Source organism: Neomonachus schauinslandi, chromosome 14 (assembly GCF_002201575.2).
Source record: "Neomonachus schauinslandi chromosome 14, ASM220157v2, whole genome shotgun sequence".
NCBI lineage: Eukaryota > Metazoa > Chordata > Mammalia > Carnivora > Phocidae > Neomonachus > Neomonachus schauinslandi.
In genome coordinates, this window is record NC_058416.1 from 38,948,207 (window position 1) to 38,976,036 (window position 27,830).

General features: G+C 32.9%; 1 protein-coding gene across 1 annotated transcript in view; it reads left to right on the forward strand.

The window, feature by feature from the left end:
* CCDC178 (coiled-coil domain containing 178) overlaps window positions 1-27,830 on the forward strand; it is a 398,973-nt gene that overhangs the window by 93,141 nt on the left and 278,002 nt on the right. The window contains exons 10-11 of the mRNA XM_044921257.1: window positions 14,088-14,183; window positions 14,336-14,472. Of these exons, the coding sequence (XP_044777192.1) occupies window positions 14,088-14,183; window positions 14,336-14,472 (233 nt within the window). The remainder of the gene's footprint in view (window positions 1-14,087; window positions 14,184-14,335; window positions 14,473-27,830) is intronic.

Below are 27,830 nucleotides of genomic sequence, written 5' to 3' on the forward strand. Positions count from 1 at the left end.
GGGAGGGGGGGGGGGTTGTAGCTCAGTCTCAGGACCTTGAGATCATGACCTGAGCCAAAATCAAGAGTCAGATGCTTAACCAACTGAGCCACCCAGGCACCCTATGAATCCTCTCATTTTAAACTTCAACTTGGAAGAGGTAAAATCCTTGGTGAAACAGTCTCTTCACTTTCTTCTGTCTGCTTTGGCCACTAATTGCACTCTATGTTTAGCTCCATACAAGTACTTACAACACTACTGAAGTCGTGATTACCTGTCTTCTACTTTTTAGACTATAAGGTTTTTAAGGATAGTAGATGCATTGTGATTTTTGTTTCCTCTGTGTAACACGCACAGTGTCTGTCCTATATTAGGTATTCAATGATATGCCATATTAGGCACTCAAGAAAAGGCATTTCAGGCTTTTGAATGAGTGAGTTAACCAGTGAATAAATGAAAGAAAAGAAGGAAGGGGAGAGAAAGGAAAGGAAGTGAAGGGAAGGGGAGGGAGGCCGGGAGGGAGGAAGGAAAGAAGGAAGGGAAGATAGGAGGAAGGAAGAAGGAAAGGAAAGAAAGAAGGAGGAATAAATGGAGAAAAAGAAATGTATCACCTTGTGAGCTTGGAAAGAATTTTGTGGGATGTGGAGTGTATAGTGCATACATTCACATAATCCGTGAAGATTTAAAATGGTGCATGTACTTTCTTATGTATAATTTCTTTCCAGGGACTACTATAAGCATCAGGAAAATACAGCACAACCAATAAAAATTTTTAAAATATTATATAGTGTTGTCAAATAATTATGTTCTCAATTTCCTAATCATGCTGAAATTTGTCATCTTAAAGAATATCATTGTTAACAAAATATCTTCAGAAATGGAAAATTCATTCACTAAGCCTACAATCAGTTTTTTATTTCTTTGATCATCTCTAAAATAGCAAGTATGGCCCTTCCTAACAAGATGTTATTTTTGATGAGATATTATGAACATATTTTATAAGGTTAGTAATATTTTTCAATTATAGAAATCATTTGGGGTCTATCATACTTCCTGGGGAAGATCAGAACATGATGAAGTTTAGATATATTAATTTTTTTCTACATTTTGCTCATTATAAAAACCTTTTAACTAGGTTTTCAAAGAGCGCATGTTAAGCACTCAATTAAAAGCAATGATGTGCATCACTTCCATGCATTATTTTTTGGTATGCAGTTGAAACTTCTAGCTCAAGAGAAAAGTAAAAGATTTGTGCTGCCTAATTGCACATACAACCTAACTGATTTTTTAAAATTTCCAGGCATATCATGCTTCCAATTTAGTCTTTACTTCATTAACATACACTTTTTTCTAATTTGTGTTGGAATTGTATCTATGAAAACACATTTTTCCTTCTCCTTTCTATGCCAGAAAACATCTTGAAATTGGTTAAGTACTTTAAAAATATTGTCAAAATCAAATTCTTTTTAAATGTTAAAGTACAGATTTCCTATAAATTTTCTCATGTTTTCTTTGAAGTCTACTACTACCATAGTTCATAATTTTTTAGAACATAATTTCATCATCTGTAACTCTTAGTTTCTTGTGATATTAAAAAAACAGCCATCTATATTTCATTTTATCCAGTCATTTCATTAGATAATAAAAAATGGCTTTTAAAGATTTAGAAATCCTTTGTGATTTTCATATTTTACTAAGCAGTAGCAGGTACACAAAACTTTTTTTAAAAAATCAGATTGCAGATAAAGGTTGTAAATAAGTGAATTGCTTTTGTATATATACTATGTTTTATGTTTATGTTTTATGTTTTATGTTTATGTTTTCATTTTTGGATATTGATTTTGTTAGTAGAAATATATTATTTATTACTACCTTATTGGTCTATGTACTATAGAGTATAAATCCTGATACCACAAAACATCTAGCAAATTCTGCTTTTTGATTCATATTTTACCTTAAAATGTTATGAATTAAGCAATTTATTTCTTAAAAAAAAAGGTAAGCCAATAATTATTACTAATCATGTGCATAATTATTACTACCACCAAATAAGAAACTAGTCTAAAGAGCCAGAATAAATTCTTCATGGACACAAAGCTGTTAAGTGGTAGAGCCAACTGCAATGCAATTTTTTGATATTCCTTCATTATAAAATATTCAATAAAAGGGGCACCTGGGTGGCTCAGTCGTTAAGAGTCTGCCTTCGGCTCAGGTCAGCCCCGCATCAGGCTCCCTCTCAGCGGGAATCTGCTTCTCCCTCTCTCACTCCCCCTGCTTGTGTTCCCTCTCTCGCTGTGTCTCTCTCTCTGTCAAATAAATAAATAAAATCTTAAAATAAAAATAAATAAAAATAAAATATTCAATAAAATAATATGGATAAAATGTGATAATATATATAAAAGTACATATTGCTAATTTTTCATCATGAGATTTCAATCAGTGTGGAACATTTCTAAAATATTTTAAAAATCTGTGAAATTGACTTTATTTCATTTCTTATTTTAAAGAAGTCTTTAATGTTATCTAAGTGTTGATTTCAAATATATGCTCATTATCATGTTAAAGATTTAAAAAATATACTCAGGTTATAAAAACTGTTTACCAGGAATAGATGTTGCTTTGTGAGCATCTGTGAAGATTCTAAAGAGTTTCTCGTTTGACCTATTGAAGTGATGTATTATATTAATATTAAATCTTTTTAAAATTCTTGAGATGACTCTGCTTGGTTATGGTTTATTGTTCCTTTAATTTACTGCTGAGTTTGATTTGCAAGTATTTTATTTAAGATTTTGCATCCATATTCATAAGTTAGTCTGTATTCCAGTGTTCTTAATTTGTGCTATATTTGATAGATTTTCTTATCAGGATTATACTAGCTTTAAAAAATGAATTGTGAAGCTTTTCTTCCTTTCTTATTACCTAAGGAATTAATATGGATTTAAATAACTTTTTCTTGAAAGTTAGATAAAACCCTTAGTGAAAATATAACTCTCGTGCTTTGATATTTTTTAATTGTTTGCATTATTATTTTATTTGTCATGGACAGTTGTTTTATTTCATCACATGATTGGTCTTACCAGGTTATATAGGTTTCTTCTTAAGGTTAATTTACAATTTTTAATGGCCCTAGAAATAATCCAAGTGGATTAAGATTTTGAAATTATTATGATATGATATAGAATGCTCTCTTATACTTTTATCTCTTACTTCTAATTAATTGTATATGTATTTTTCACTTTTTAAATTAGATTTTCAAGTTTTTATAAGTGGAATAAAAAATAAGAGGTGCCCTTAGATTTCATAACTCTATAATTTCCAACTTCTAAAATATTAATGTTTGCTATTATAGTTAGGATTTATTTTCTTCTTATTCCTTTAGGCTTATTCTATTCCTTTTTACCTTTCACTTCTCTGTTTCGAATGCTTAATGTTTTTTGTTGTTTTTAAATCTTTCCCTAAGAGCTACAGTTGCATTTCTTGTTACACTTTGAAGCAAAAGTTCTTGAAAGGATTTTCTGCATTCACTCATTTCTCTCCTGCATTTCCACTTCAAATAATTTCCAGTGAGTTTTCACTACCACACTACATTGAAATTACTAATAAGGGATCCTATTTTCTTCCTTAAAACTCTCAGAAAATTTGGTAGGATTCATTACACAAACTATTAGCTAACATTTCTTTAAGGCACTTTTTGAATAACACAAATATTTAATGTTCATACCTCAGAGTTTAGAATATACTCATGTGAGTAGAAGAAAATATTGATCTATGACTTCACTATCCAGATGTGGTCACTGCTAATATTTGTTTTGCATAAACAGGCTTTGTGCTATATTTAAAAACTATATTATCATATGCATACAGTAATTGATGACATGTTTCTCCTTATATAAAAACTTACTCAAAATTATATTTTACAATGTAATTTTAATAATTGAGAGTTTCTTAGAACTTTATTATCGAACGTTTAGGATGTTTTCAGTTTTTAAGTATTATAATCAAAGCTATGGTATTTCTAAAACTTAAACATTAACATTGGTGCAAGAAAATTACCAGGATGGGGGCGTCTGGGTGGCTCAGTCGTTAAGCATTTGCCTTTGGCTCAGGTCATGATACCAGGGTCCTGGGATCAAGCCCTGCATCGGGCTCCCTGCCCCGCGGGAAGCCTGCTTCTCCCTCTCCCACTCGCCCTGCTTGTGTTCCCTCTCTCGCTGTGTCTCTCTCTGTCAAATAAATAAACCTTTAAAAAAAAAAAAAAAGATTGTTCTGCAAACAACTAGAGGAAGTGAAATTGTTAAAATTCCCTCTAAGCATTACAGATACTATACTTTCTCCTGGGTTGATAGAGGTGAGAAGAGGGAGGGTTCCTTCAATGCTGCTGTCTATATAGTGGGCAAACTTTAAATAAATCCTTACTTGAAACATCTAGTCTTCTAGATGTTTAAAGGTGCATATATGTTAAAGGTAGAGAATTAAAGTAACACCCTTTAAGTATTCTGTTAATTCATAAGAATGGTTGTATTTCGGGAATGGAATTGTTAAACTTGATGTCTTGGAGAGTATGACTGTTCACGGGTTGTGGGGTGGGCAGGGAAGGGAATGAGGAGAGAAGCGTTCTGTGCCCATGAGTCTTTAGCCAAGTTCAGACTGTCTAATAACCATCGTTATGTAAGTGCATTGTAGTTAACATTGCTGTGTATTAAAGGATAAACAAGTCCTAATGTCCAAAGTATATAAAAAGTAGGGGTGGTAAAATAGTCCTGTTACAATAAATGTCCTTTTGTTAGTTTTTAGGACTGTTCTGAGGTGTCTGTTAATCCACCTCTTGGAGCTAGATGTATTCCTGTACTTAGTCATTGAAATGGTGGAGGGAGCAAATGAAGGGTGACGGGAAGGGCTTTTTACTAGTATCTCTATATCTAGAAGACAGTTTTAAGTTATAACCATAGGTCTGTATATGTGTCTTTGTAAAGTTCCTGTGTTGATTGTGGACAAGGTTCATTATTTGTAACATCTAGGTTTTTCAGATATCCTGAGGTGCAATGTATGATAAAATGTACAGCTATTTAATTAACCAATTTATAAGTTTCTTTTTGTTATAATTGATAGGAAAGAAGCATCTTGAGCATGGAATTGTTAAACTATCTCTGAGAAATGTATGTTAGGACTTATTAGGTTGGCAGCAGAGGGGCAGAAGGAAGTATAGAGGGAGAGATGTATGTGGGTGTGTTCATATTTACATTTAAATGATAACTGTTAATGTGTGTACATTGCTTTTGGCTACACTATAGGAAGATACTAAGTGATTCAATGGCAACATAGCTCTTTGCTAATAGTATAGATTGAATAATGAATTCTTTCAGAAGCATTATACTTTGTGTACTCGATTACTTTATATCTCATTTTTAATTGAACATGAAGAGAATGAATTATTTTAACTGAATTTTGCCAATATCTTTACCTAGAGGCCTGTTGCCATTTTTGTCTTTTATGACATTTTTGTCACCAAGTAGGGCAGGATTACATTTTTTTTCTTTCAGATTGAGTTGGTGTAGTGTATTCTTGGTTATCAAAATACTCTTAGTTTGGGGACTTTGAAATGGTAAATATTCATGTTGTGTAAAAAAGCACGATACGTAACTGTATGCTCTTAATTACATTAAAATGCTTAGTTATATAGATACACACGTAGGACCTAGAAGTCAGACTGTAAACTGCTTGTGATTACAGATGACTTTGTTCTTTGCTTCTTGTGTTTTGCAGTTTCCTTTTATGCACATGTTAACTTTTAAAAAATACAATTTTAAAAAACTTTAAAACCACACTACATAACAATTCTTGGTGTTTTCATTATAAGTATAGAGGGTTTTTCCCTCCTCAATATCATTTGTGATTTAATTTACTAATTCATTTTTTCCCCCATATGTTTACTATTTATATTTATTTTTGTGGAAGACTTGCTCACATTATTCTTTGTAAACATATTTTACAAGTTTGACTTTTAAAGCTGATTTTTGTTAACTTTCATTACATTGAATTTTTTCATGTTTAGGATTGTAATCTGTTATTCCTATTTTTTCTAATTTCTTCAATGCTGTAAATTTACAGGGCTGATATTTATAGTACTCTACTTTTTGATTTTTTTAAATTTTATTTTATTATGTTAATCACCATACATTACATCATTAGTTTTTGATGTAGTGTTCCATGATTCATTGTTTGCGTATAATACCCAGTGCTCCATTCAATACATGCCCTCTTTAATACCCATCACCAGGTTAACCCATCCCCCCACCGCCCTCCCCTCTAGAACCCTCAGTTTGTTTCTCAGAGTCCATAATCTCTCATGGTTCGTCTCCCCTTCCAATTTCCCCCCCTTCATTTTTCCCTTCCTACTATCTTTTTTTTTTTAACATATAATATTTGTTTCAGAAGTACAGGTCTGTGATTTATTCTTTAAAATAAAAATTCCTTGACTTTGTCTTAAGCAAACATTATCTATGTTGTAAAAGAGATAGATTTTAGAAATTTTACAATTGATTTGAGTGAAATGGACAGCTAAGAAAAGTTATTCTCATAATAAATAATTTTGTATGCATTTGGTACCTTATGATTAACTTTTAGATGAGACTACCTGCTGGATTTCTTGTATTTCACAGTTCTCTTAGAGAGAGTAACTCTATATTAAGTACTGTAAATATTGGTTACTTTCATTAGTATTCTTTAAATGATAAAAATGCTTTAAGGTTATGAATTCAATCATTTTCTAGTTGTAGAGGTGGTTTTATATATGTTGGGGGAAAAAACCTATATTCTATGTCACTACTAGAATTTAAGTTTATATATTTGGGTATAATTTACAAATATTAATCAGTTTTAATTGAAATTCTTTTTTAATTGAAGTAATTCACATGTTCCTTAATCTAGAAGGACACATAAGGATATTGCCCCTCAACTATTAGCAGTGTAACCAAAAATAGACAAGTGATTATCTAAGAAATATTTTAGACATGTCCCCACTATGTAATGGAATACACACACAAACACAGACACATGCACACATACACATAAACATACATATGCATACATATAAGATATATAAATACATAGATATGTATACATGCATACATATGTGTATATATATACACATATATATGAATGAATGAATGAATGAATGACTGCATCACTATTATACATGGGAGACCCACATGTTGTGAATTTCATATCAGCAAAATACTGAAAGAGGCCAACAGTGTATAAAAGAAAGCTGTTGGATCTCATGATTCTGCTGGCAGGAAGCTGGTTGATAAAATTATCCACCTGCAAACATGTGCTATCTTTCATGAAAAAGGTAGGATGACTCAAATGGTGAAACCAAGAGTCCTGAAGGTGGATCCAAGAATTGAGAGTGTGGATAAAATTCCAGAGGGTGCAATTGAGAGCTAAAGAAGATTATTCTTCCTCTTGGCTGAGGATAGAAAAAGTCAGGGAAATGTAGCAGAAGGTGGAGTCAGAGAGACACAGAACATGAGAAGCATTCAACCAGCCATTGCTGACTTTAAAATGGAGTGGGCCATATAAAAAATGTGAAAGGAAAATGAATTCTGCCTACAATCTTGATGAGATTAGCAGTGGCTCATTCCCTAGAGTCTCTGCAGAAGAACCCAGGCCAGCTGAAACCTTCGTTTCAGCTGTGAGACCCTAAACAGGCTATTCACTTAGCCCACCAGCATTCTGTTCTGCAGAACTATGATATAACAAATATGTATTATTTTAAGCCAGTAAGATGATACCATTCTATTTGTTCAGTTCTCCTTTTGTGTCTTTTAGGAAATTTTTCAAAAGTTTTCCTCATATAGGGTTTCAATATTTTTCATAAGTTTATGCCTAATTAGTTATTTCATTGCACATTAATTGGAGATTTTCTCTTTCATTAATTATCATTACTGGTTATATTTAGGTATCTGAAATCAATAATGCTAAATCATATTATACTAATTTATTGATTTTAAAATTATTTGTTTTATCATTGTTTATTTTGGATTTTCCAAGGGTGCTATTATTTCAACTGTAAATATAGATATTATTATCCCTTCACAATTTTTTTTAAGATTTTTTATTTATTTGACAGAGAGGCAGTGAGAGAGAGGGAACACAAGCAGGGGGAGTGGGAGAGGGAGAAGCAGGCTTCCCGCTGAGCAGGGAGCCCGACGCAGGGCTCGATCCCAGGACACTGGGATCATGACCCAAGCCAAAGGCAGATGCTTAACGACTAAGCCACCTAAGCGCCCCAATCCCTTCACTATTTTTATGTCTTTTAATTGTTATCTCTTATCTGATTACACTGGTTAATGCATCCAGTACGATATTAAATGGTAGTAGAGATCATTGGCATCCTTGCTATAGTCTTCCCTTGATGGGATTGGTGCTAGTTTTTTTTCCCTTAAATAAGAGTCTGACTTAGGCGTCAATATATATTTTGTCATGTTAAGAAAATATCAGTTTCAATTTATTGAATATTTTTTTAATTGGGAACAGGTTTCAAATTTTGTCAAGATTCTTTTTTGCATCTAGGGAGATGCTCATGTAATATTTTCTCTTATATGTATAAATATAGTTGTATTGTAATTGTATTGATGGGTTTCCTAATGTTGAACCTTGCGTTATTGTAATAAATCTTATTTGGTTATAGTATCTCTCACCCTATCTTAGAAGCATTCTAATTTTCTTTTTTGCCCTCACCATTCAACCAGAGTATCTCTGATATAGGTCAACAGTGATTTCCACATTGTGAAATCTAATCATTGTTTCTTTGTCCTTATTTTAATTAACTTATATGTAGCACTTAACCAAGTTGATTATACCCTTATCTCTGGAAACGTTTTCTCTTGGTTTCTAACACATTATTCTTGTTCCTTTTTACTCTTCTGGAACCTTGCTTTCAGTTTCCTTCGCTGGTTTCTCTATATTTCCCCAAACTCCACAAACATTTGAGAATCCCAGGGCTTAGTCTTTTAGAATAAGCTTTATGTATATGTAACTGACAACTCAATCTCCATTTAGGTGTCTAGTTGGTATGTCAAGCTTACCTTTTCCAAAATTGAACTTTAGATATCCAACGTCTCTGTAAACCTGCAGTTTTCCCTGTTCCAGTTTATGATATTCAGTCCTTCTAGTTTTTCAGACGAAGGCAGTTGAAATATGCATTGGAACTGTGTATTAATTTATGTTGGGAATTGCTAGGCCAAAAAACCCCATCTGTTCAGTTTTAGTAGATAATGCCAAAAAATTTTTCCAGGATAGTTATACATTTTTCCTACTCAGACCATCATGTATGAGAGTTCCAGCCTCAGATTAACACCATCATCTAATATTATCTTTTATTTATTTTTAATTATAGTTCTTTTGGAGGATTTATCCCTCTGTAGTTTTAAATTTTCATTTCTCTGATTAGTAAGGTTGAGAATTTTTAAGTCACTTTATTTAGAATGTTGTGTTAGAGGCTGTCACAGAGAATCAGACTCAAATTTCTCCTCCACGTTCCAGTTGTGACCTCCACATTACACCCTTTTGAGATTCAGTTTTCTCATTTGAACAACTAGGTGTATGTTAATTTAATATGTTAAAAATCTGCAAGACAGGGATTTAGGGGTTAACGTGTTGATTAAAGGAGAATACATATAAAGGGTATCATTCATTTAAAAAGGGATTTAGAGATTTCAACAAATTTGCAAAGTTGGCCAAGAGACCTGTAGGCTAGACTTTCCAGGAGTGTTTCCCAAATTGACCAGTAGAGGAACTATGCCATCTGAGGCTGCCTCTGGACCTGTATTGAGTGTATGCCTGCTCCTTGGATCAGAAAGCTGGGACACCCACAGCTAGTGGATGGACACTAAACCACAGCTAGACAATATTCACACCTCATGACCTTACTTGCCAATAGAGAGCAAGCAAAATTAAATTGGAGAAAGCAACCAAGAATCGGGAAGATGGCTTTTACCTCAGTTTTGCTTTCCACAATATGCATGTCTGTATCTCCTATTGGTTGAAACTAATTTGCATCTTGAACAATTTCACAAATAAGAGTAGAAACTGCCTCCCTGCCTCCCTGCCTTCTTTTCTGTTCTTTTTCTGTCCTGGGCTCTGATACACAAGAAAGCATATTAGAAGGAAGTTGCAAAGGAGGTTCATTGATTGAGCCATTAATTACACTTTATTCACCTCAACTACAACTTACTCAATTATTTACCTTTCAAATAAATTCAGAATGAAAACCGTTATTAACCACTACTAACAATATTAAAATTAATAACTTTATGTAGGCTGGTTTTATGTGCTGGTTCTTTGTATGCACTGAATTCTCCAGATTTGGATTGTCGTGTCAGAACTAAGTGTACTTTTCAAGATAGATATTACTAAAATATGTTCTGAAAAGTTTGGTATGTATATTTGTGCGTATATATGTGTATATGAGCAATACAAATACCTGATTTCTCACTTTTCCCAACACTGTAGGTGTTTTAAAATCATACCAACTTAATTATTGGGTAAAGAAGTGTTGGATTAATTTTCGTTTTCCTGCCTGGAGGTGAAGTAAAATTCATTTTCATTTTGTTTTTATTAGCCATTCAAATTTCCTCTTCTTTTTTTACTTGCAAAGATTACTATTCATGACATCTACATAATTTTAGATATTCCAATGATGAGCATTTTCAAAGTTATGTGTTTATTATCATTTATATTAAGAAAGCAGTTAGCACACAGTGATTTCATGTGTGGTTCCATGGATTTTATTGCTTAGGGCAGGGCTAAAATAATGGTACTTATTCAAAAATTGCAGGTTGTAAGAATTATACTGTAGTACTTAAGGTGTGCCCATGAGCATTTCATAACTTCACTTCCTGAGCCTGCCAACAAACACCTATCAGTGGCATGGTAGTACAGACCATTAATTTTGACCTTAAGACACTGAATTTTCATGTTTATCTTTTCTTTTTATTGGAAAATGCACTGGAAAATCTACTTCTTAAAGATTGACAACTGTTTGGCATATGAAGTATGTATAATTTTAGGCATCAGAGCTACCACATCTAATCTAGAAAGTACATTAGAAACTGGTTTGGGGCCTGTTTATGATTTTTGTACTTCTATAGATTCAGTCCTAGATTAGTGGTTAAATATACGGATGTTTGGGGCATCTGGGTGGCTCATTCGGTTAAGCCTGCACCACTTGATTTCGGCTCAGGTCATGATCTCAGGGTCCTGACATCCAGCCTTGAGTCACACTCCACACTGGGTGGGGTGGAGCCTGCTTAAGATTCTCTGTCTCCCTCTCCCTCTGCCCCTATCCCCCTGCTCAGGCATGCATGCTCTCTCTCTTAAAAAAAAAAAAAAATTATGGATGTTTAAGTGTAAAAGTAAAGACACTAGTGAAGAATGTAATAGAATCAGTAACATGTCTTTAGATAGGTATGAAGACCAAAATAAAGTATTTCCTAAAGATCCTTTACTAATGTTTACAAGCAGCAAAGAAAGATTAGTGTGGGAAGAATTTGATTTTTGTTAGATTTTTGGATTTTATGAACTGGTGAAGAAAACAAATCTACTTTGTTATGTATTCTAAGATTAGTCACAATGGTCATAATTATTAAATAATCCACAATTGTCATGTTGAAGCACAAAAAATAGAAAGCCTACCAAAATTTTAAAATAGACGGATACTCAAGTGTATGTACAGAGTGACACAAAATGAAAATGCTGAGACTTTAGAATTATGTTTTTAGCATTACAATTAACTTCAGAGTCCAGATCTGCTGAAGCAGTTAGTAAGACATTTATCAAGCCTGCTATCAGGTGACAGGGAGATTCAGGGATATAAAAAACAAAATGATTCATTAAATGCCCATGTCAAATAACAATTCATCTTTTACTTATAGAGATAACCAAATATGTAAAGAAGTAATTATGATTTCTAGTATAAAAGTTGTTAGAATTCACTGCAAAGTGATGAATCCATTCATACTGTGAATTCTTTGCTAATGTGTACAGATAAAGAAAATATAAATGTATTGACAACTTCTCGAGAAACAGTGGTAAGTCCTGGAATCCATGTTTTTGATTAAGCACATATAATGCTAACACCATAGCCAGATGAAAGAAAGTAACTAATTACATATATTAAAAAAATTGCCAAAAAGGCAAATCCACCCACTGTTATACTCATGAATAGTCATATTCAAGCCATTGCAAAGTGATGCAGGGATTTTAGGAGAAGTATTTCATGAAATTTTAAAAATTATTCATCAGATTAGTTAAAGCCACCCAATACTCACATGTGCCCTCAGATTTGTAAACGAATGATCAACCATTATTCTTTAATATGTGCTTTTTAATAAACTCACTCCCTATTAATTTATAAAAAGGGCTTCAAGTATTCCTCAGTGAAAAATTCAGGCTTCTAGATGACTTTATGAATGAGAACTACATCAAAAATTAGGATATTTTACAAAGGTATTTTCTCATTCAAAAACATAAAATGTCCTAACAGAACTCTAATAGGTGAAGCACTCTGAAGAAAAAAATCCAGCAAAACTGAAGCCATAGAATATACCTTTTAATTACGTCAAGGTGGAAATGTCTCATTGTCTGAGTAATTTGGTTACAACTTTATCTAAAGTATGTTGCACTATCTGAAAAACTTGACTGATAGTTTTTTCATGATTATTTCCCAAACAATGATAGTAATGAGTGGGTAAGAAAGCTTGTACATCACTTAGTAATTGGATAGTTTCTGAAGAACAATTCTGGAAGATATTTCAAAGGCTTCTTGAAACTAAAAATTATAAAAAACTTATTTTTATTTGGGTTGGAAATATAATGTCCAGTTATATGGGACATTTATTAAATATACAGATAAATTGTAATTCATTGAAGTACTCATCTTCAAAATACAACAGCAATCCAAATATTTCTTTAATTACTGACCATAATTCTAAGAAAAATATATTTAGTATTTTCTTGGTAAGTTGAATATATTTAATACTACTTGTATTTTATTTTTATATTATTTCATAAAATGTTTTTATTTATTTTTAAAGTTGCTTCCCTTTATGGCATATGATACTGGATTTTTAACTTCCAATAACAGTAGTTTCCTTTTTTAAATAATTGTTTAAATAACCGTGTAACTGACAGTATATTCTATTAAACCTTTGCATGGCTTATCATTCTTTTCATGTGGGTCTTGATTTAAGCTTTTAAATAAGAATTTGTGTTTGCTTTATATAGGTCTTCCCTTTTATGTTTAATTTATTCCCAAATATTTAATATTTTTTGACCAAAGTTTTTAAGTATTGTCACTATGTTTTTAAACAGATTATTACTGTTACGGTTAAAAGCTATTAATTTCCTTATGCTTTTACCAGCCATTTTACCAAAGTCGTTTATTGTAATTTTAAATAAAATCTTCTGAAGTTTTTCAAAGTGTTCAATCATATCTAAAGTTGAAGATGTATTATCTATTCATATTCAACATTATAATAACTTTTGGTTTTATTATCCAATTGCATTTAATTAAACTTCCACAAAACATGATTAATAATAATGGTGATAAGAGATAATCTAGTCTCATTCTTGAGTTCAGTGGGTGTGCATTCAGCATTTTATGATTTATTTTGGTATTTTCTATTCTTATTGTATTTGTGTAGTTTTTCCTTGTACTAGTTTAAAAATTATTGAAACTAGATAGTGAATTTATCTCATAGCTGTTCTCTAGAGTGTTGACCATATTCGTATTATTTTTTCCTTAATTTTTTAATGTGATGAATTATGATTTAAATTTTCTAATTTTTATCAATTCTTACAGCATAACTAAAATACATTCTATTTTATTCTGATTAATTATTTGTGCACTGTTAGACTTAATTTGCTATATTCTATTCAGAATCTTGCATCAATTTTTATAAATGGCAACAACCTATGGCGTTATACTATTTTAATCAACATTTATTAAGTTATGATAGCTACATAATTTAAAATATATTTCTTTCTTTAAAAAAGAATGGGAAGCTTCATAATTTGTTTATTTTTTTCTGTATATTTTTTCTTAGCTAGATGATTTGAAAAAAATTTATGATCAACTATCCTGGAAGAGAAAAAGTAATGAACAGGAGTATCTGGATGTACTTAATAATTATTATGCCACAGTAAGTTGACCTTTCCCTCCTTCTCCCTAGAGTTCTATTCTCTATTCCTAAATTCTAACTCATGCAAGTAAAAGTAATTTCATTATTATACATGTTTTTTCTTTCTGAGATACAAGACATGTATAAATGATTCTCTTATTCTTTTCTTAAAGAAAAAATCATGGGATATTGAGCTTTCTAATATTGCAAAAGACTTTTCAGATATTTCAATTGCAAATACTCAATTGACAGAAGAAAACAGAAGACTCGAAATTGATATTGAAACTGTAGCAGGTTTAATCAATGACAGGTAATTGTGGAAATACAATTTTTATTTTGATATATCCAATATGTTAAATATAATACATCTCTTCATTTTATCCTCCTGGGATGGTATGGTGGTGTTTGTGTTTATCATTAGCTTAAATTTTTTTTTTTTTAGTTTTTTTTTTTTTTTTTTAGTGTGGGAGCGGGGAGCAGAGGGAGAGGGAGAGAGAGAATCTTAAGTAGGCTCCACTCCCAGAGCAGAGCCTGACACGGGGCTTAATCTAACAACCCTGAAATCACGACCTGAGATGAAATCAAGAGCCGGAGGCTTAACCAACTGAACTACCCAGGTGCCCCTAGATGTTGCTTGGTGTTGCTCTTTAAATCACTCTGAATCCCTTTAGAGATGCCAAAATGGTGAAAAAATGATCTAATAAGGAGTTTTATGCTCACTCCTATCACCTCCTTTTGACATATCCTCTTATACTCAAAGACACTTTAAAATTAAAATATGTTTTGGGGTGCCTGGGTGGCTCAGTCAGTTAAGCGTCTGCTTTCGGCTCAGGTCATGATCCCGGGGTCCTGGGATCGAGCCCCACATCAGGCTCCCTGCTCCGTGGGAAGCCTGCTTCTCCCTCTCCCATTCCCCCGCTTGTGTTCCCTCTCTTGCTGTGTCTCTCTCTGTCAAATAAATAAATAAAATCTTTTTAAAAAATTAAATTAAATTAAATTAAAATATGTTTAATTAAGCTTCTGCGGTCCTTGTCAACCCTCAATTCTTTCTAGCAACTGCTAGTTTTCTTAGCTCAGAAACCTACAGGTTTTCTTGCTTCCTTTTTCTATTTCAATCCTCATATTCAACATGTTAAGAAAATATGTTCCACATGCTAAGTATCTTTTTAACTATCTCATTACTCCACCAGCACCCTGGTACAAGCAATCATCGTATCTTGCATGAGCTTATAGTGACTTCCAAAGCTAGTTTACTGCAGTCATTATGCTCTCTTTCTAATACATTATCTTCACTGTGGTAGGTTCGTTCTTTCTTTCTCTCTTTCTTTCTTTCTTTCTTTCTTTCTTCTTTCTTCCTTCCTTCCTTCCTTTCTTTTTTTCTTTCTTCTTTCTTTCTTTCTCTTTCTTTTTCTTTCTTTCTTTCTTTCTTTCTTTCTTTCTTTCTTTCTTTCTTTCTTCTTTCTTTCTTTCTTTCTTTCTTTCTTTCTTTCTTTCTTTCTTTCTTTCATTCTTTCATTCTTTCTTTCCTTTCTTTTTAACATAAGTATGATCATTTCCTCTCCATACCTGCATTAATGTTAACAAGAATGAAGGGACAAAAATGCCTCCTTACTCTCCTACTAGGTCCCAGAATAGGCAGACATACCTGCCTGTGCAGTCTCATATCACACATGGTTTACCCTTATTTTTTTTTTTGTCTCCTTTGCAATTTTTTTAAAATTTTATTTTATTATGTTATGTTAATCACCATACATTACATCATTAGTTTTTGATGTAGTGTTCCATGATTCATTGTTTGCATATAACACCCAGTGCTCCATTCAGTATGTACCCTCTTTAATACCCATCACCAGGTTAACCCTCCCCTCACTCCCCTCCCCTCTAGAACCCTCAGTTTGTTTCTCAGAGTCCATAGTCTCTCATGATTTGTCTCCCCCTCCGATTTCCCCCCCTTCATTTTTCCCTTCCTACTATCTTATATATTTTTTTAACATATAATGCATTATTTGTTTCAGAGGTACAGATCTGTGATTCATCAGTCTTACACAATTCACAGCACTCACCATAGCACATACCCTCCCCAGTGTCTATCACCTAGCCACCCCATCTCTCCCACCCCCCACCACTCCAGCAACCCTCAGTTTGTTTCCTGAGATTAAGAATTCCTCATATCAGTGAGATCATATGATACATGTCTTTCTCTGATTGACTTATTTTGCTTAGCATAATACCCTCTAGTTCCATCCACATCGTTGCAAATGGCAAGATTTCGGAGTGTTTTTTTTTTTGATGGCTGCATAATATTCCATTGTGTATATATATGTATATATATATATATACATATATATATATACCACATCTTCTTTATCCATTCATCTGTTGATGGACATCTTGCCTCTTTCTATAGTTTGGCTATTGTGGACATTACTGCTATAAACATTGGGGTGCACATACCCCTTCAGATTGGTTTACCCTTATTATTTGGTTCAAATACAATGGCCTTACTTCATCTTCTCCTATTTTCCTCAGCCCATATGGCATCTTTATGCTATTTCTTTTTCCTATAGTATTTTTCCTGTTCTTTCTTCCCAGCATTTATCCTTAAGACAGTTTAAGAGTCAGTTCTGAGAAGCTTTTCATTGGCTATCCAGTTAAATCCAATTTCTCTATTATGTGTGTGTCTGGCACACCTACTTTTCTTCTTCATATCTCTTGCCATATTTGGAATTTTGTTTGCGTGAATATTTGACTCTTGTTCACTCCCCTCAAAAAATGAGAAGATCTATGAGGGAGATATAGGCCATGGCCATATTTTCTTCATCAAAAATAGTACCTGACGCATACTATGCTATCCAAAGTTAATTATTGAAGGGAGGGAAAGAGGAAAGAAGGGAAGGAGTAATGATGATATTTGATGATTATATAGGAAGATTGTTAAAATTTCTTAGTGATCATTTTGTCTTTGGAAATGATAGAATGAAACATTTGTAAGATTTATCTGTATGTTGAAAATACTTTTACTATTTTTATTATTATGTTCAATTAGCCAACATGTAGTACATCATTAGTTTTTGATGTAGTGTTCAACGATTCATTAGTTGCATTTAATATGCAGTGCTCATCACAACACATGCCCTCCTTAATACCCATCACCCGGGTACCCCACCCCCCAACCCCCTCCCTTTTGTAACCCTCAGTTTGTTTCTCTGAGTCCAAAGTCTCTCATGGCTTGTCTCCCTCTCTGATTTCTTTCCATTCAGTTTTCCCTCCCTTCCCCTACGGTCCTCTGCTTTTTAAAAGAGGAACATTGTTTTCCAAAAGATAACTTAAAATTGTACTTGTTAATATTACTACATTTTATTAAGAGAACCAGAGGAGAGAAAAAAATTTGAAGCTAATGAGAAGACTCCTCTGGAAGAAAAGAAGAGAGTGTGAGGTTAGCATTTATTAGATTACACCACAGTAACAAGCAACCACCCCATCTTAGTGGTATACAAGTATAAAAGTTAATCTCTCACTAGCATTGCAACTTAGCTGTGTCTATGCTTCATGTTTTTTTTTTTTACTTCTGAGATTCAGGGTGAAGGATCAGATCCTTCTAGGGCACATTGCTGTGGTAAGCACAAATTCATTAGTGAGATCACTCGATAGCTCTTACCCAGTTTCCACCAGAAGATGATAAGTGTTTCTTCTGCTCACACTCCATTGAACAAAGCAAGTCATATGGCCAAGCCTGATGTCAACAGGATGGTAAGTCTAATCCTCTTAAAAAGAGAGACCATGCATAATTGAGAACACTAATACAATTTATCACATGTAGAGGGAATGTAGCCCTGGTTATAGGAAAGGATTTCCATCATATGCATTGCCCTTGTCCAGTTAATACCTTAGATTCATTTAATTACTTAACTTTTCCTTCAAATTTTTACTTGAAATTAAAAAAATAAATGGATGATTTTAATAGCAGATTATGTAGTGCTCAACAGAGAATGAATGAAAGATTAGTGAAATGAAAGAGAAATGAAGGGATATACAGGCAAGAAAGAGTCAGGTCTACCACATTTTTAAGTGATGTTCCAAAGGAAAAGAAGATTTAAAAAAATGCAGAGGTAATATTTGAGGAGATAATCATCAGTCATATATGGCAAACATTTCTTACATTCTTGTATTTAACTGGTCTCCCACTCTCAGTAGATATAGGTAGGTAGATAGATAGACACATACATAGATAGATAGATACATAGATACATAGATGGATGCAAACGTAATTATTCATTTCCAAACTTTATTTGCTTTTCTTCCAAATCTTCTAAGTCATTTTATGATTCCCTGTTTGATGTAGATATTTTGATGTAGTTATTTACAGCTTATCTTTTGCTTCTTCAACATAGTACAAATAGTTATTTTATTTTAGTTATTATTTTATCTACATGTAATAATTTAAATATGTGTAGTCTTTGTAATCTACTTTTGTATTTTATTCTCCTAGCTGATGCTTTTGCTGTCTTTTTTCCTTGTGTTGCTCTTGGTTATTTTTATTGTGCATTGTCCATTTTCTTCTGGAAACTATTTGTGGAAAATCTTTGAGCCCTAAGATAAAATTGAGTCAATCATTTGCAACCTTATATTTATGAGAGGTTTTTGTTTTGTTTTGTTTTGTTTTTTGTCCTTGGATATGCCCAAGACTTATTTTCATTTCCCAAGCCATGATATTCACAGCTCCATTTTATCAACATTTCCACATCTTCTCTGATCTTTTTGGACTCTGGGTATAGTGTATATTTATTGTAGAAAAGAAAATACGAAAAAGTACAAAAAACCTGAAATCATTTCAGTAAATAGAGGTAATCATATTAATATATTACTGATTTTTTCATTTGTAATGAAAATAATTACATGTCTTGCTTTTATTCCCAACATGATATAATAGAATTTTTGTTGCATTGTTATACAAATTTCAAATATATTATTTAAATATCTATACAAAAGTCTATTATATGGGTAAGCCATAATTTTTTCACAGTTACTCTAAAGTTTATGTTTAAGTTGTTTTTATTTTTATGACTTATAAATATTGTTGTGTTGATTTTTTTTCAGAAATCTCTGTTAGCATCATTGCTTTTTAGAATTTAAAGTAGATTTATAAAAGTAGATTGGCTATAATACTTTTAAATTCCTATTATCTTTAAAAAAATAAAATAAATTCCTAATAACTGTATTTTTTTTCCTAATAACTTTCTAAACCTATTTTCCAGAAAGACTATAATTTATTGAAGCTGAGCAATACGTAAGCTTGTTCTGTGATGTACCTCTGTTAACACTGAGTGCTAAGGTTTTTAAAAAATCTGTTCCAGTTTGATAAGTGAAAAAATATATTCTCAATATTGCTTCAAACTCCATTTCTTTGATCACTAATGAGGTGGAATATTCATACATGCTCTCTTTAATTCTGCTTTTTCTAGAGAATTCTTGTGGGGGCTCTCAAGGAAGAAATAAAGAACTTAGGATCCAGAGAGGCAAAGTACCTTTTCTAAATTACTACAGCTTTAACACCACTGGCATTTGAAACCTGATTTTCTATATTCAGATTCAGGATTTTTTACCTTATGTAATTTTTTTTTTTGTAATTTAATATGACTTCAGTTTAACTGATGTTTAGTGGATGTTCAAATATACTTGACATATTAGTCCAATAATAACAATCCCAAATAGTAGTCTTAATGTTAAAATGGCAATTCTCTTAGGGTACAAGTAAGACTGTTGTGAGTTTGCACTTTGACTTTGTGGCTAGAGCTTAGAGCAAGTGCTTGATCTAACTTCTATGTCTGTCTCTCTGTGCGTGTGTGTGTGTGTGCACATGCACACACACACACACATATTTTTATGTGGCAGTCAGGTAGGGACAAACATTGAGGGTAGGGAACTAAGTGTTAGATAATGAATCATTCCAAAGGATTTAGACTCTGATGAAGACTATGGAAATACACTAAAGAAGCTATATGGTCAGATTTCTCTTTTAAAAGATATCACTTTGGTAGTAATTGGATGAGTTAAGATTTGAATAATGAAAAATGTATGGAGGTAAAAAAGAACGTTTGGAGGAAAGATGTCGATATGTTTGGTTTGGAATTGTGTATGGCATGATTCAAATATAAGTGTCTAGATATCACTTTGATGCATAGGTCTGAAATTGAGGGAAGATGTTCATGGAGATGGAAGCTAGATGTTAAATGCAGAAGTGCTTTAAATTGGCAAGCAAACATTTTTATGTTTGCCACTTCATTTACTTTTAGAAATTAGAATTTTCATGAGGTAGAAATTTTGTGGGATAAATTATAACACCAAACCATATATAAATATAAGGTAAGATAGGTCAATATCTGATAGGTCAGAATCAAGAAATATTATTAAGGGCCTCTATAGACTCTATCCACTAACAAAAATGGCTTTCTCATTCATTAGAAAATGAAACCTAAGTTCAACTAAAAAGACAAATATAAAATAGGAAACTTCTATGAAGAAAACACCAAATATGTTTAACATTTTTCAAAATGTATTTTATTATTTATTTTTTAAAATATTTTTCCAGATTTAGTGAAGTATAATTGAGAAATAAAAATTGTATATATTTAAGGTGTACAACTGTTGGGTCTTTAATTAAGACTTTATTTCTTAAGAGCCGGTAGGGTCACAGCAAAATTGAGGAGAAGATACAGAGACTTCCCATATACCCCCTGCTCCCACACATGCACAGCCTCTCCCATTATCAACATCGTTCACCACAGTGGTACAGTTGGTACAATTGATGAACCTACACTGACAGAACATAATCACCCAAAGTCCATAGTTTACATCATGGTTAACTCTTGGTGTTTTACATTCTATAGGTTTGGACAAATGTACAATGATATGTATCTACAATAATGGTATTATATAGAGTATTTTCATTGTCCTAGTCCTCTGTATCCTGTCTACTCATTCCCCCATCCCTCCCATCCAAACTCTGACAACCACTGATCTTTTTATTGTCTTCATAATTTTGCCCTTTCCCGAATGACATATAGTTGGAATCATATAGTATGTAGCCTTTTCAATTGGATTTTTTCACTTACTAATATGCATTTAAAGTTCCTCCATGTCATTCATGGCTTGATAGCTCATTTCTTTTTAGTACTGAGTACTATCCATATCTGGATGTATCATAGTTTATTAATCCGTTTACCTACTGAAGATCATCTTGGTTGCTTCCAAGTTTTGGCAATTATAGATAAAGCTGCTATAAGTATTGATGTGCAGATTTTTGTGTGGATAAAAGTTTCAGCTCCTTTGGGTAAATACCAATAAACAAAATTGCTGGATCATATGATAAGAATATGTTTAGTTTTGTAGGAAATTGCCAAACTATCTTCCAAAGGGGCTATATTATTTTGCATTCCCAATATCAATGAATGAAAGTTCATGTTGATCCACATCCTCACCAGCATTTGGTATTGTCACTGTTCTGGATTTTGGCCATTTTAATAGGTATGTAGTGATATCTTATTGTTGTTTTGATTTGCATTTCCCTAATGGCATATGATATGAAGCATATTTTCATATACTTATTTGATATTGCTCGTATACTTATCTTCTTTAGTGAGGTGTCCATTAAGGTCTTTGACCTATTTTTTAATTTTTTTTTCTTACTGTAGACTTTTCAGAGTATTTTGTATGCTTTGGATAACAGGTCTTTACCAGATGTGTCTTTTACAAATATTTTCTCTCAGTTTGTGCCTTGTCTTCTCAAATTTTTGACCTTGGGTTTCACAGAGCCAAAGGTTTTAATTTTAATGAAGTCCAGCTTATCAGCTTATTTCTTTCATGGATTGTGCCTTGGTATTGTATCTAAAAGATCATTGCCATACCCAAGCTCATCTAGTTTTTCTCTTATGTTATCTTCAGGGATTTTATAGTTTGCATTTTACATTTAGGTCTATGATGCATTTTTAGTTAATTTTTATGGAAGGTGTAAGGTCTGTGTCTAGCTTCATTTTTTTGTACATGGATGTTCAGTTGTTCCAACACCATTTGTTGAAAAGGTGATCTTTGCTCCACTTTATTGCCTTTGCTTCTTTGTCAAAGATCATTTGACTGCATTTCTGTGGGTCTATTTTTGGGCTCTCTGTTCTGTTGCATCGATATATTTGTCTGTTCTTTCACTAATAAGCCCCACTGTCTTGATTACTATAGCTTTATAGTAAGTCTTGAAAAAATATATTATTAAAATGAATAAACATAGGATTATATAAAATTTTTGAGTATGATTCAATAATGAGAAAAAATCAAGTTCTAATCAAATAAATCAAAATTTCTATTGTGATTATAGCTAATTTCCTAATGTAATATTGTTTTATAATTTAATAAAATGATTATCAGGTGAAAGTAAGCATAATTTTTAGGTGATTCATGATCATAAACAGCTCTATGATATATTTAAACAAGAAAAAGATTAAATAATCATTAAACTGTGTAGTGCTAACCAAAATATAGATAGCTAGATAATTGAAACATTACTAGATATTAACAGTAGTTAATAAGAAGTAAGACTTTAAATTTTTCTTTTGACAGAGCAAGTGGTAGGGAGCAGAGGGAGAGGGTGAGGGAGAATGCTAAGCAGGCTCCATGCGCAGTACAGAGCCCAACATGGGGCTTGATCTCATGACCCTGAGATTATGACCTGAGCCAAAATCAAGAGCCAAATGAACAGAATTCAGCTACATAGAACAACTTGGGTGAGTCTTGTAATCATAATATTGAGCAAAAGAAGACACAGTAATAGTATATACAATGTGATCCTGTTCAAAAACTAACAAATTTTCATGATGGTGATAGACATCAGGGTTGCAGCTCCTATTGGATGGCAGTCACTGGGAGAGCACACATAGGAATTTCTGCTGACAGTGTTCAGTTTTTTCTGTCTGAATGAAGGCATTACTGGTCCGTTCACAGTGAAATGTAATAAGGTGTATTCTTTGATTTGCATACTCTTCTTTATAAAAGTTCTACTTCGATAAAATGTTATGTTTAAAAACAGAGATTAAATTACATAAATTGTTAATTCAGTCCAACAAAAAATACATTCAATAATTTATTAATCTATTATTGAATTCATATTATATGCATAAAGTTTCTATATATACATATATATATATATAAAAGGGAAAGTTCCTGGGGCGCCTGGGTGGCTCAGTTGGTTAAGCAACTGCCTTCGGCTGAGATCATGATCCTGGAGTCCCTGGATCAAGTCCCGCATTGGGCTCCCTGCTCGGCAGGGAGTCTGCTTCTCCCTCTGACCCTCCCCCGTCTCATATGCTTGCTCTCTCTCATTCTCTCTCTGTCAAATAATAAATAAAATCTTTATATATAAAAAAAAAAGGGAAAGTTCCTGCTTTCAATGAACCCCCAAGGTAATAATTATTACAGAAGCTAAACTTTCTTAGCAGCCTAATAAATATGATTAGAAAGGCAGGAATGGCTTTAGCTAGCAGGAAATTTTGGAGCTGCAGCTCATTTTAGCCATTAGTGACTTATTACTTGTGATTTCTTTCCCCCATTCATTTCTGTGGTTTTCTAGAAGTATTCTGCCTTCTTTCTTTTTTTTTTTTTTTTAAAGATTTTATTTATTTATTTATTTGACAGAGAGAGACAGCGAGAGAGGGAACACAAGCGGGGGAGCGGGAGAGGGAGAAGCAGGCTTCCCGCCGAGCAGGGAGCCCGACGCGGGGCTCGATCCCAGAACCCTGGGATCATGACCTGAGCCGAAGGCAGTTGCTTAACGACTGAGCCACCCAGGTGCCCCGAAGTATTCTGCCTTCTATGATGATCTCAAATTTATTTAATTATTTTTCCTCTTAGAAATAGGATAGCCTTGGTAATTTTTTTTTACATAAAGTAAAAAAAAAGATAAAATGTACACTTTTTGCATGGCTGCACACCCACTGCCTTATAAATGCTTGCAGGTAGGACCTGTCTGTATTTCCCCCTATTATTGAATCCTCAAGGACTAATCTAGTCACTAATCTACAGACACATTGTTGATGTGCATTAAATATTTGTTGAATGGCATTTTTGGTAGAAAATATTCATTTGTTACACATTATACATTATAAGAGATACAAAAAATAATATAAAGGTCAATTGTTTTCATTATTTCATGGTTAACATCAGAAATAGTTTCATGTATCTTTATTTTTACTTTATGTAGTGATTTTATAATCTCATAGTTATGGCCAATAGACTAATATTATAACTTTATGCTTATGACTAACTTTATAATCAAGGTTTATACTTAAAGAAAATGTAGACCTGAATATCAAATGTATGTTTGTGAGAGTGTATATGTGTTTGTGCATGTGTGTGTGTTTGTGTGTCCTGAACACTTGCTTTATATGAAATGCTATTTAAGTGCTGAGGATATCATTTAAATGTATATTCTCCTAAATAGATAATAAACATGTGAAACGATAATTTTTTTAAAATTCAGTCACTGATACTCTTGTGAGGAAGAAAAAAATGGATAATGTGCTTGAGTGACAGGGCCAGGGAAAGATTGGGAGCTCTGCTTTAGCAAGGACCTTTAGGAACACCTGTCTCTAAGAAGGTAACATTTGAATTGAGACTTGAATGAAGAAGACATGCCAGCTTTGAGCTGATCTGGGGAAGAAACATGCAAAAAGCCCAGTGATGGATAAAGATCCTATGTGTTCTGAAAACAGAATGGAGGTCAGTGTTTCCGGAAAATTATATGTGGGTAGAGTAATTTAAGGAGACAAATGTTGACAAAGCAGACAGGGCCCAGATACTGCAAGCCCATAAGTGGGCTGTGATAAAGGAATATAGATGAAAATATTGAATGCATTTAAAGTATCTTACATTTTATTTTAGAAAGATCTGTTGAGCAGCTTAGTGAAGGATGGACTTTAGTGCATATAGGAAGGATGACGGCTTTTTTGGTAATTCAGAAAAATTATAATAATGATGACATAGATCAAGGTTTTTTTTTCAATAAAAATGGTAATAGCTAATTTCAGATATATTTCAGAGGAAGTACCAACCAAATCTTTTGATAGATGGAATATAAATGTGAGGGGAAAAAAACGGTCAGGCTGTTTGCTGAGGTAACAAGGACTTGAGGAAAGTGTGAGGAGGATTTTGGAGAAGATATAATTATGTCTCTTTGGGCCATATTAAATTTCAGATTCTTATTAGCTCTTCAAATGGAAATGAAAAGTAAAAATTAGATACATAGGTCTATAGCATAAAGGTGAGGAAGACATAAATTTTGATTCATAAAATTAAACAAAAGGACAGGATGAAATGTCTAAAAAGAGTAAGTAGATAAAAAAGTAATGAGAATTTACATTTTCTGCAATGTTGATAATAGAGAATGTAAGACACTTATAAATGGAGCATAAATAGGATATACATTCTTTAAATGCCATGTTGTGCTTATGGGAAAGTAAAGGAAACCCTCAGGGACCAATGCAAAGAAAACGTAACAACTTCAAGTTAAATTTTTAGTTGATATTTGGCTGCTCTGAAAATATGAATTGGAGAATAACTTTGCTGATCTTGGTAAACAGGGTAATTAAATTTTAGTGTCTTCAGATATAGGCCATGGGCTATGAATCTGAGCAAGTAAGGGAGCTGGATAAAGTAAGGCATTTGAATGGGGAGAGCAGAAAAAAATATACCCACAAGCAAAGGCAGAGACAAGAAAGTGTGTTTGCCTAAGCCTGAAACCTGGATAGGGAAAAACAAGTGAGAACAGTCTGGCTTTTTTTCACAATTCTTTGATATCTTCATTTATATATACCATCTAGGTGGTCTTAACTAAGAAATTATCATTTTAAGAAATTATCTTACTTTGATAAATATTCTCTAGAAAAATAAATTGGCTGAGGCCTACTTTCTCAGATAAAGTAAAGCTTTTAAAGATGAGCTCACAAAATATAAAACAATAGGGAAAATTCCAACATGAATGAGAGTTAGAAATAATCAGCAGTATATTTACACCCCCAATAATTTCAAATGATAGAATAACTCTGCCTAATAAGTTTAAAATGGTTAAAGGGAATAAAACAAACTAATAGAACACTATCAGAACAGTTCAGGAAGGTTTGAAAAAGAACTCACCAAAATTGGATTCATTTTGATTAAAGATTTTATTAATTAAATAGCAAATGCAGCTGGGAGGGAAAAGAATCAGTACACTTGGAAACGTGAAAAGGAACCCAGAATGCAGCACGGAGAGCAAAAGAGACAAAACATATGGAAGAAATGTTAAGAATTATGGAGAAGAGAATGGGAAATAAATGAGAAAATGGGAAAGCAATATTCAAAGAGACAATGGCAGGTAACAGTCCATAATTCTTTAAAGTATGAATCCTTAGATTCAGACATCATAATAAATCCCAAACAAGATAAACTCAGAAAGAAAACTTTAATTTTCTTTATACTATAGGTTACTCATATTGGAAGGAAAAGTTGAAAACATGATGTATTTTATCAAACAAATGTATCCTACTGTGATAATATCTGCAAACCACTTTCCTGCCTCTTTACATTTAAGTGGTAAATGGTACTTCCTCTTTAAGGCCAACACCTCTTTCTCTGCTCTTGATCTTAATCCCTTTTGCCCTGCTCAGGATGTAGTGTTATTCTTATCACTTCTATTTCTGACATCTTCATTACTTTTTTCCTTCAGCCTATATTCATCATTAACCCTCTTCCAAGCTAAAATGAAAGCCTTGCCTTCTTTCTAGTTGTATTTTCAGCAGTCATGCAGTATTTCCCTTACATTCCCATTAAAATTTCCACATAATTAGCAATATTTGCTAGATTATTAACAGTATTTGCTTGACTATTAATCACTTTTTGACACACAGCAGTCTGGCTTTTGAAACTCCCATGCTACCAAAATTTATCTCACTGAAGTTAAAAACAACAATAACAGCAACAACAAACTTCTCCCTTTCTAAATCCACTGGATGCTTTTAGTGTTATTGTATGTCTTTTTTCCTCCATGGTGAACCAAGCATTTGTGTCTATGCTTTCTCTGATGCTATCTCTTTTTGAGATTCAGCATGTCACTCCCTTGGTTCTCCCTTTAAGTCTATGAAGCTGTTCTCTCTAGGAATGCTACAGTGGCTCATTTATCTCTGCCTGTCTCTAATAGAGTAGCTCAGGGTTCTATCTACAGCCCATTTACGTCCTTGGTCTACTTTCAATTCCAGAGATTTTATTTACTCTCATTATCTTAACATCTGTCATACTTTTCTTTACTTTTTAATCTCTATCCACATCTTTATTTCTCCTGATAGTATCATTTTGACTATCTCCTCTCTCCCCCAACATCACATCTTGACACCATTACCCATCAAGTTACTTGTTTGAGGCATCATCCTATAAGCTATCTCTCTACCTGCTTACAGCCAACATCTTACCAGCTTCTTTAAGTCTGTCTTTTAAGTGGTTCTTTTCTTTCTGTCTGTTTTAATTACCAATGAAATAAATCGTGCCCTAATTGTCTCTTAATTGGAATATTAAAATAGGCTTCCAACTAGTCTGCCTTACTCCAAATAAAAGTTTCAGAGTCTCCCTCCCAACTATAGCATAAAGTCTAAGCTC